The following is an 11,515-nucleotide window of genomic DNA, read 5'->3' on the forward strand; positions in this document are numbered from 1 at the left end:
GTAAAGAATGTAAAGTTAAAGTAATCACTATACAATAAAATGTTCCCTGTCAATGTTTTTTACTATTGTGTGTAATTTAATGCACATTACTGATGCATTTATGTGTATGTTGCATTAGTTAGAGTTACTTTACATACTGCTAATCTACAGAAATACATCATATTCTATCAAACCATTTTTATATTTGTGGTGTTGCTGTCCTGTGACAACCAAGTATGCCTACAAAGTCAGCATTTTATGAGCTTACTATAAAAACAGGCCTATTTTCAGCTTGGTGACGAAACATATTCCAGTAAATCCAAGAGGGATTTAAAAAAAAAAAAGTTTAATTAGCTTAAGAAGGATGATAATTCTCTAAATCCACAGAGGAACACTTAATCCTTCAGTTTATCACAGAGATTAAAATTCAGCACATTTGGAGACTGGAGAGGAAGGGGATGAAGCGGTCAGACAAAAGTAGTGGAGTAAAAAGTGCAGTATTTTTCATTTAGGTGTAGTATAAAGTAACATTAAAAGAAAATACTTTAGTTAAGTACCACTAGTTTGTACTTAATCGCATTACACAAATAGCAGCACTTTTGATCCTTTGCAATTCGGATTATAATATTTCTCTTTGCTGTTTTTGTGACGTATTCTGTTTTCTCCCATAGGTACTATAATTGGAGCACTGCGGCTCCACTTATGCTGGCTATGCAAGCCTTTCAGAAACCGCTGCCAAAGGTGAGAAATCGATACACACACAGCACAAGACCCTCCCCAAACACAGCACACTTAATATGAGATAGTGAGAAATACTGAGACTGTAGGCTGGTCATATCCCATTAATACCACTCCTACTCCCTCTTTTGACTGAAACCGGTACTGCATCCTGTATGCGTCTGAACATTAACCCTATAACCCAGGGTTTTTCAACCTTGGGCTCGGGACCCCAAGTAGGGTCGCCTGGAATTCAAATGGGGTCACCTGACATTTCTAGTAACTGATAAAAAATAAATAAATAAATAAAACTTGCTGATAAATAATATATGATGAGTTGAGAGAGACAATCCCAATACATAAAAGATATGACAAACTTTGAAGCTGAAACTGAAGCACTGTGGTACTGTTTATCTGTCAAATGTTCATTGTGGTCGGTTTCAGATGCTGCAGCTCTGTCATAATTCATAGTTTGAGTTATTGTTTGTTCAGTATTAACCCTTTCACGCTTAGTGGTCACTACAGTGGGCAGCTATTCTCCAGCTGTTCTCTTGTACATTCATGGGTTTTGTTGTTTTAGTTCCGTATCAGCCAACACAGTGGACGCTTATGCATCCTCCCATGCAATGCAATTCATACCGTTACTGTAACTTTGGTGTTCTTGATAAACCTGATCTGCAGTAACATGTTTTAGTGTAAAGCAATTGCTAACTGTTATTAAATTGTAATTTTTTTTTTTTTTTTAACAAAAAGTGTTTTTTTTTGCATATTATCTCCATGAAGTGAATAATAACTAGTATTAGACCATGCTAAAATGTGAGAAAACATCTGATTAGCGGCATTAAAAATAGCTTCATTGTATAGTATTCCATATCACTTTCTGATATTAGGTTTTGAATGTTTCTTTGCTTCAAAAATTAAATGCATGGTGTTCGGCTGAGTGGACATTTTTGTAACTCTAAAAAAACAAAAACCAAAAAAAAAAAAACTTGATCGCATTGTTTTTCCATGCCTGAAGAAGAATAAAAACAATCAGGAAAAATATCTTGACTAAGGTTCTCATAATTCATGCATTAAAGGGTTAATTGTCAGCCTTGTAAATCCAAGCTGGACTGACTGTACATATCCTGACCAAGGAAAATAAAATTCTCACTTTGTGCAGTAATCTACACCTGGCTTTTCTGCCTCCGTACATAATAATATACATTATATAGACTAAATGTCATCTAAAATTAATGTTTATTTGTAACATAGTATAGCAAACTATTACATGATCAAAAACAAATTAATTTTAGCAAAAAAATAATATCCCCGTTTTGAATGTGTGGGGTCGCCAGAAATGTGTGATGTTAAAATGGGGTCACGAGCCAAAAAAGGTTGGGAACCACTGGTATAACCCTAAGCCTAAAATAGTCCATCTGGACTTTTTTTCTTATTTTGACTATAAAAAGGTTAGAAAATATGTTGTAAGTGACTCCTTTTGCCCATTTTTTCAGAGCACTTAGAACTTTCAAAATCTAGCAGTCATTTACAGTTTACTGCATGTTATAATTCTGCTAAAATGGCTTCTTTTCCAGCTTCTAGTACAAGTGTGAGTGAAATTACTGTAATGAACCAATAAAGTCTATAAAGCGCAACATCTCAGGTTTCAGAAACTGTTGGAATTTTTCTAATTGCACAAACAATGAAAGAATTACAGTCATCCAAAATCCATATGCGTAGGGTGTGTCAGCAATGACACATCAGGTTTTAAAGAGTTACGTGTGTGCATGTTAAACGGGTCATATTTTATTAGTCTTTGGTTCATTTATTTGTGTGTTTGGACCCTAATAGTTCATAAAGTTTGAATTTGAACTCTCCAGGTGCTGCAAAGCTATCTTTATATTCATTCCAGCAAAAATCAAGTGGATTTCTACCTGTTTTAATTTCTTCTTAATTTGTTACATTTTATATTTAGTTACGTCACAACATTTGCACATATAAGGTCAAGACTTCTGACGAACATTTCTCCGAGTACGACATAATTGTTTGTCAGCAGCAGCGGTTGTAGTAAAAGCTGAAAATATGTCCAAACTTTGAGCTGATTACCTAAAATATTCAGTTGTTGGTTGAACGGGACAGAGCAGCACAGCCAACAACCTGGAGGGGGCGTGGCCTGAAGTGGCATGTGTGCATTTAAAGGGCCAGCGCTCAAAACAACCTTTCTGGTGTCATTACTCAGAAATAGGGTTGAACGTGGACCTGTGGAGTTGAATTAATGAAGAATTCAGACCCAAGCATAGCATTTATAGTTTATGTAGATCACAGGGAAATGTTTTAAAATGTATAATTCCATTTAAAATAAGCAAAATATCACTCCTTTAAGTATTTGCACCCTCAGGCAGAATTGATGTTTTAAGACAAACATCCACTGGTTCTTGTCCTTATGTGCACTCCTATTAAACTCTGTCTTCTCCTCTGTTCTCCCTCCCTCTTTATTTTACCACTTCTTACCTTTCTACTCATCTATCTGTTCATTCATTAGTACTATTGTCTCAGTTACATACAAACAGCCTTAGAGTTCCTCCTGTGTTGTCTGACTGGTGTGCTCGGCTACAGCTCTGTACGTCAGCAAAACAACACCCTTATAACCTTTTTATTTTTAATTTTTTTTACATTCTTTTCTCATGCATTAAAGTCTTAAACTCCCAAACAGCACCCACTCACATGTGTTTTCTTTCTACACTGTATGCCACTTTCTTTCTTTTTTTTTTTTTTAAACCATTTGACTGCAGACTCATTCTTGTTTCTACGTTCTTGTCTGTTGTTTTACTATCTGGTTTGACTTCAGTTTTTTAAGTGTGTTTTATGGTGTTGTGTTGTGGTTGTTTGGGTTTTGTGTGCTCCGCTCCAGGCTGCGGTGGAAAACATCATGAAGGAGAAGATGCCCAAGAAAGGAGGGAGGTGGTGGTTTTCATGGCGGGGTAGAAACAGCAGCGTGAAATCGGTAATTTTGATTAAATTTGATCTTATATAACTTTTTTGCTGGGGTAGTCGTGTAAATAACAAACACACCACTGCTGCTACAGTAAGAAATGAAAATCCAGATGTTTCTACTCTTGTAGGACTGTGATCGTGGGGCCTGTGGTTCTGTTGAACAGACTGGTGCAATGACAAACAGGTGAGCAACATAAAAACATTCATTCAGGATTAAACCGTTTATTGATCGATTTCAACCTATAAACCACTTCCAATCTGTGTAACACCAGACGTAAAGAAGAATCGTCCTCTAGTGATGAAGAAAACAGAGCGGCCAAGCAGAGCTCTTCCACCGTCCAATCAGAGCCAGGGCTCACATCTGGAGGCGTGTCTTATAAGAAGACGCTCCGACTCACATCAGAGCAGCTGGTGAGGAGTTTGACTGGAACGCAGTATTTGAGAATACAGCATCATAAATAGAAGTTAAATAAGTAAAAGTTCCCATTTTACATTCATTTTGCTCAAGAATGCATGAATTCACCAGGATTTTTAAAAAAATTATTGTAAAAATTTGATGATTTTTATCGTGAACTCAGACAGAACCTTTTTAAATTTGTTTAGAAAGATGTACTTTTGCATTTGATAAGTTTTGTGAATCAATTTTTATAAATCTAACATTTCCAGAGCTCAGAGGGAGAAACTATGTTGGTGTCCTTGATGAACTGAAGTTATAGAACAGGATGGTGTTAATTGTGTTTACTACAGAGCCAAACAAAGCATTAGTGATACCAATAAAAAGCTGAGAATCTCCACTTTATCATGTTGTCTGAAGACAGGATCAGTGGTCATGTTGTGACCTAATTCAATACAAAAAACAGCAAATCATAGAACCATAAATACATGTTTAATAGTATTTTGAGCTTTTCTTTAGACAAAATGCCCACATATTTTCACCATTGAAAATAACTCGAATAATGAAATGAGTGATCGTCACAACTGCACAGTTGTATTTCCACACATCTTTTTTTAATTATTATACATGGGTGAGGTCAAGGGTGTCACAGATGGACAGCCCACTACTTTTTGATTCATAACTTTTGAGCCAGACAAGTTTAAGACAAATATTACACATAATTGGAAAGGTCTAAATACCACCTTAAACATACTCGAAAGGCAAAATTTTGTTTGAAATATTTTTAAATGAAAATTATCAAAATTACTGCATCACGTATGGACAAAAAATTAACATCTATTTTTTTGTAAGAATAACAAAGTTCTCAAAAGTGAAGTTCCTCTGACATTTTCACCCTAAAATGTATTCAGTATAAACCTTAAACCCTCTATTTTACAACCTAATAATTGGTTAGAGGAAAATAATATTTTACCTTTTTTTACCTAAATAGCAAGATTTTTGACAAATGGCAGCGTCATGGATGGACAACAAAAGTAAATATCAAATGAAACATTTTTTATTTCAATTATCAATATCATATACATTTTTTTTTTTTACAATATTTACAACATACAAATAAAATTAACATTATATTCAAATGTATTTTGCATAGATATATGCGTTTATTAATTTTAAACACTGTGCATTTAGAATATGATATAAATAATATAATAGTCAAATATCAATGTATTTGGAATAAATGTAGTTTATTTATGAGAGTTTATAAAATGAACCCAGAATGACGGCAGAAAAACATTTACACCCATGAAACTCCTCAAATTTTTTTTTTCCACAAATTTTTTCTCATTTCAAAATACATTTTCCTGAAAATATAAGTAATTACCTACCCAAAAATATAAGATTGGTGTAGATTATTGTAATGACATTTTTTTTTGACCAGATGTTAACCTTCCCTTGACTTCGCCCACATTGTTCTGAAGTTGTTACTTTAGTATTTAGATGACATTTAGCTTAGATATTTTACTTCTGACATGTTACACACATTCATTCATTTTGATTTCACTGGTTGTGAAGGGTTTTTTTAGCCAAACATTTCACATCCCACCAGTTGAGGAAGCTGGCTCTAGGTCATTGCTAATAATGTGATTTCATGTGTTTTCCTCCACAGTTGTCCCTCCAGTTGCAGGACGGTCCCAATGACGTTGTGTTCAGTGTGACCACTCAGTACCAGGGAACCTGTCGCTGTCAGGGAACCATCTACCTCTGGAACTGGGACGACAAAATCATCATCTCGGACATCGATGGAACCATAACCAGGTGTGTGAATGTTTCCCTGTGAATATTTACTTCACTTGCCTTCCCGAAGCTAAAGCCTTAGACGGCGGTGTCATTTGTAAGCAGTGCACTTCTCTGACATGAATAGGTTTTTAATGGCTGGAAAGGTTCAGTGTGATTAAATAATCTTTTGAACCCTCGGCGGCTTCATTCATCATCTTCATTCACTGCTGATTATGAAGCAATTTTCAATTTTCAGCCCAAGATTAAATATGCTGCGTTCTGCATGCCAAGAGTGAACCTTTTCACAGAGTCATAAAAATCATAAAGTGAACAAGTGCTGAACCATTTCTAATTAACCCAACATTAACCCTCTCAACATAGAAAAGAGCCTTGATCCACTAGAGGCTTATTTGTTGTGCTGTTCATACTCATGTTTCAATATGATTTGTGAATGTTTGATTTAAGGTCTGACACGTTGGGTCATATTCTGCCGACACTGGGGAAAGACTGGACCCATCAGGGCATTGCACACCTCTATCACAAAGTCAGCCAGTAAGTAGGAATTTATTATCAAACTGTCAAATGTGATGCTTTATATTAGTAGAAAATGTTCAAAGTCTTGTACTTCAAACACAAATTATTACCACACATATAATATTAGACAATTAAAAGTGATCTGTAATTATTATCAATGTCAAATATGAATGTAGATCATGTTCTTTCTCTTCTTCAGAAATGGTTATAAGTTCCTGTACTGTTCGGCCCGGGCTATCGGCATGGCTGACATGACCAGGGGTTACCTCCACTGGGTCAACGAGAGAGGAACCATGCTTCCTATGGGCCCGGTTCTCCTGAGCCCCAGCAGCCTCTTCTCAGCCCTGCACAGGTCTGTCAAACACACACATCTAAATGAACCCATAAAGACCCAGTGCTATTTTTGTGGTAGTTTTTCCTCTGTATTTAATCTTTCTTAAGTGATTTATCACCATTTACTATAATAATTTCCTCTGTATTTTGCATTTTTGAGTGAAAATAAAGTATTTTCCTATATTTAATTCACTGATCATGCAGATGTTCATAAAAATTTAGATGAAAAGTTGTAGGTTGCTATATAGAAAACACAGAAAACTCAAGAAAAAGTGACTTTTTCAGTCAAATATATCATCATGCAGAGTTTTAGCTTCTTACATCTACAAGAAGGTACACTTTCCCCTGCAGAGCCAAATCAAACTGGTATCTCAAATCATTTGTCCTATCTGCCGTTAAGTTTTTAAATAGCCTGTAGGCGAGCTTGTTGGGAACAATGCATCATTAACTATGATGATTTATTTACTTGCATTTATTGTATTTATTGTATAATGTGAGATTCATTGTTTTGGTGATATGTGAGATTTGTACACTTCTGCTGCAAATCAAATTGCCGTTTGGAGACATTCAAGATTTTTCAATTCAGTCTCTACAGAGGATAATGTAGAACAATATCTGTTCAGGCGCCCAAATTTGGATCCTGTACGGACAAGGTGAAAATAATGTTGATTAAATCACATTGTGCGCCTCTGTACACAAAACACCTTTGGTCCAATTATAAAAAGGATGTTTGCAAAGGCTGCAAGTGGTCTACAATGACGCTTTATGTATGATTCTAAGGAAGCTGAGATGGACTAGCACGAGTGAGATGTTTGTCAAGGCTGGAATAAACACGTGCCAGGCCACACTGCAATAGCTCATGTATAATTTTATCTGTCGACTAAATAAGTCTGACATTCAAGTAGTTGTGTCACTGGTTGATATCAGATGTAGTGCCGTTTGCTACCAGTCCAGGATGTGGAGGCACTGGTATAGATGTCCAGTTAAAGTGACTCTGTTCTTTTTTTTCTTTCCTGTTTTTATTGTGCTTCTCTGTCTATATTGGACCTTAACACTGGAATAAAGTTAAATTGAATTGAATTAACTGAACATAAATCAAGGGTCTCCATCCACTGTCATTGATCCAACTTCAAGGGTTTTACTGGTGAATCAATGTTGTAGAAGATGACAGTGTTTCCATGGTAACTACAGAGCCTCTGAACATCCAAGTGGGTCATATCTGATGAGCATGAAAAGATGACAAACTGCATTTTACACCAATTATTTACATGTATTGATAGGATTAATGGATCATCACATAATAAGTTTGGATCAGTAGATGGTTTTGGTCAGTGGTGGATGTTTGGGTCTTTATGGGTTAAATTTTCACAACACTGTGAAACATGAAGCTGGACACGCTGCATCAGAGTGTGAGACAGTGTTTTAGTTTACTGTTGTGTTTGTGTGTGTGTGACAGGGAGGTGATTGAGAAGAAACCAGAAAAGTTCAAGGTGGAGTGTCTCACAGACATCAAGAACCTCTTCTACCCAAACACACAGCCTTTCTACGCAGCATTTGGCAACAGACCAACGGTACACACATGCATCAAATAAATAATAGTTCATTTTAGCATTATGTTTTTTATTTATTTAAACATCATACCTTTTCTACTTCTTATTTCCAGGATGTGTACTCGTATAAAGAAGTCGGAGTCCCACTGAACAGGATTTTTACTGTAAACCCTAAAGGTGAACTAGTGCAGGAACACGCCAAGACCAACATCTCATCGTAAGTTCTGTTTCTGTTATATTTTCCAGACAAAACACAATCACATCAAGCATACTTCAAAGAATCCACTCCACTTCTATTTGTGCAAGGCTTAGTCTTATTCAATATAAAATTGTACACCGACTTCACATGTCTAAAGTTATCCAAAATTTACCCAGCAGTTAATCCTATTTGTGACGGATGTAGACAAGCACCTGCTACTCTCTTTCACACTTTTTGGGTCATGTTCAAGTCTAACTGCATTCTGGTCTTCGATATTTGAAGTGTATTTAGCAATTTCAGGTCTGACCATTGACCCCTGCCCCTTTATCGGACTTTTTGGCGTACCGTTAGAAGATCTCCCTCTATAAAGGCCACAAATAAATAGTATAGCCGACTCCTCCCTTTTAGCACGGAGACTCATTCTTTTAAATTGGAAGAATGACAAACCCTCTTCCTTTGGCAGATGGATATGTGATGTCATGTTTTTCCTTAAAATAGAAAAGATTAGATGCACATTGAATGGATCAATGGGGAAGTTTAATGTGGTATGGCATCCTTTTAATTCTTATATAGAACAGCTGACAATGCACCTTGACTGGTTAATGTGTGCTGTGTACAAAGTGATTGGGTAATTACATAGTGGAACCCTTTCATTCATTCATTCATTCATTCATTCATTCATTTATTTATTTATTTATGTATTTATTTATTGTGGCGTCTTATACCTCTGTTATATATATATGGGTCTTTATGGGTTAAGAAACAAAATACCAAACTGTTTATTTAGCCACTCTGTAAGTTTTCACCCTCTCTCTCTCTCTCTCTCTCTCTCTCTCTCTCTCTCTCCTCTCTCTCTCTGATACATTTATTTTGTTTTTTCAGCTGAACAGCCTCTTTCACTTGCATTGACAGCTCTTTGGAACTCATATCATCACCTTCTTTAAATAATGGCTGAAGTCATAATTTTCAGGTTTGTGAAAAACAGAGAAAACTAAACCAAATATTGAGGGTTTTTATTTTATTTTTTTTTTATTAAAAACTGTAAGATTATGACTTAAGCCATTATTTTAAGAGGGTGATGATATGAGTTGTCAGTGCAAGTAAAGGAGGCTGTTAAAATTAAAAAGTATAATGAGGTCATAATTTTCAAGTATTTCAAAAAACAAAAGCAACAAAACCCCTATATTTGATTCAGCTTTTTTTCTTTTTTTTCTTTTTTTTTTTTAAACAAACGTAAATAATGGCATTATTTTAAGAGTATGACAATATTAAGAATTCTAGCTATTCCAGAATTTTGACTTTAAACTCAGAATTCTGATTTTTTTTCTCAGAATAATAAAAACATATATATTGAACCTTTTTTTTTTTTTTTTTCTCCCCAGTGGCCCTAATCCTCTTTGTTTGTCCAATTACTTTTGAGCCTCTGAACATGAGAAAACTTTGTTTAAAATGGTTGTAATTCTTTAATGGTTAATGCAATATTTTTGACAAAGTGTGTCACTGCCCCAAATATACATGGAATTGAGTGTATGTCATCTTATGTGGAAACTGGAGGATAACTTTTCCAGCAGAATAACTTTTTTTCTCCAGTGTAAGTGTCTGTGAACGCTCCTCAGCCCTCTTCTCTTTTGCTGCTTTAACTAATAACTCTTATACCTCTGTTATATGTCTCAGTGTTTGTCGTATGTTGGAAAGACTGAAAATGAATAAAAATACATTGATTTAAAAAAAAAAAAAAAAAAAAACACATTCACATCTGTATTGATATTTATTTTTTCTGACCGGATCTCTTCTCCTGTCCTTAGCTACGTACGTCTGGGTGAGGTGGTGGACCACGTGTTCCCTCTGAAGATGCGAGCGTCCTCCTCAGACTTCCCCTGCTCCGACACCTTCAGCCACTTCACCTACTGGAGGGAGCAGCTGCCCCGGATGGAGCACCCAGGACCCACACCCCCACAGACCCCCACCCCCAGCTGACTACCTGCAGCCCGCTACTCAACTCCAGGCAGCCAGAGAAACAACTGACTGTGCCCTGGAGATGTAGCAGCAGTTTGGATGGTAAAAGTATTCATGTGTGATTTTTAGGAGCGTACAACAGGGTGCTACGAAGCTGAAACGCTGTGAGTAGTCTTTTAACGCACAAGATGGATGTAAGCGCACTTTTATCAAATCATTGCCTCTGTGACTATCTGACTAGATGTATGTATATGAGAAATGACTGTAATTTATTTAGGCAGCTTAGAAAATATTATTTTGGTGTGGACAATTGATGTTGTTTGTGTAGAGGTATTTGTGTTCCAGTATAGTGTATTCGTTTTGTCACACAACACCAACAACGTATTGTGCAGAAAGTTACTTAAAACAACACATGCCAAATACTTAATGTTCAGTTTATTTTCATTAACTTCTTAAATCAAGACTGTTATACTCAATAGATTGTTTATCAGCATGGAATTGCAGCTATATGTCAATATATACAAACTAATTGTACTTTGTAGAAAGATATTTGTGTGTAAAATATGATTCTGAAAGAAATTAACCCATAAAGACCTAGCACTACTTTTATGCCAGTTCCCAAATGAAATTTTCTCTATATCTAACCTTTCCCCTTTAGCCCTATCAGCCCGCCCGCGGGCCGAAAAAATTATATTAATATTCATCTACTATAAAAAATATAATAAATCAGGACAATAGATGTTTTTTTCAACTTTTGCTCAAAGTTTAGACCCTAATGTTAATAAAAGTACATCAAAAGTGTATTTCAGTGCAAACTTTAATGTTCAAACATGATTTTTAATCTTTGTGGGGTGAAATATACGCTATTAAAAATCTCCGACACGAACAATTAATTTATGCATATCATCGTCAATCCAGCCGAAAAAAAAAAGGCGAGGATAAAAAATTCTAATTTCTCTTTTAGTTTGTTACAGTTTACTCAGGCATAGTAATAGATACAATATTTTAGACAATGGGAATAGATTCTGTGAGGTCTCTAAATGTCCATAGACACCACGAACATCCATATGAACCTTATTATTATAAGTATGATAAGTA

General features: G+C 35.6%; 1 protein-coding gene across 1 annotated transcript in view; it reads left to right on the forward strand.

The window, feature by feature from the left end:
* lpin1b (lipin 1b) overlaps positions 1–11,110 on the forward strand; it is a 29,379-nt gene extending 18,269 nt beyond the window's left edge. The window contains exons 11-20 of the mRNA XM_030128415.1: positions 651–720; positions 3,590–3,682; positions 3,801–3,856; positions 3,945–4,083; positions 5,736–5,884; positions 6,311–6,397; positions 6,579–6,731; positions 8,169–8,283; positions 8,376–8,479; positions 10,267–11,110. Coding sequence (XP_029984275.1) covers positions 651–720; positions 3,590–3,682; positions 3,801–3,856; positions 3,945–4,083; positions 5,736–5,884; positions 6,311–6,397; positions 6,579–6,731; positions 8,169–8,283; positions 8,376–8,479; positions 10,267–10,438 — 1,138 coding nt within the window. The 3' untranslated portion in view covers positions 10,439–11,110. The remainder of the gene's footprint in view (positions 1–650; positions 721–3,589; positions 3,683–3,800; positions 3,857–3,944; positions 4,084–5,735; positions 5,885–6,310; positions 6,398–6,578; positions 6,732–8,168; positions 8,284–8,375; positions 8,480–10,266) is intronic.
* The last annotated feature ends 405 nt before the right edge of the window (positions 11,111–11,515 follow it).

The sequence above is a fragment of the Sphaeramia orbicularis genome, chromosome 24, assembly GCF_902148855.1.
Source record: "Sphaeramia orbicularis chromosome 24, fSphaOr1.1, whole genome shotgun sequence".
Lineage (NCBI taxonomy): Eukaryota > Metazoa > Chordata > Actinopteri > Kurtiformes > Apogonidae > Sphaeramia > Sphaeramia orbicularis.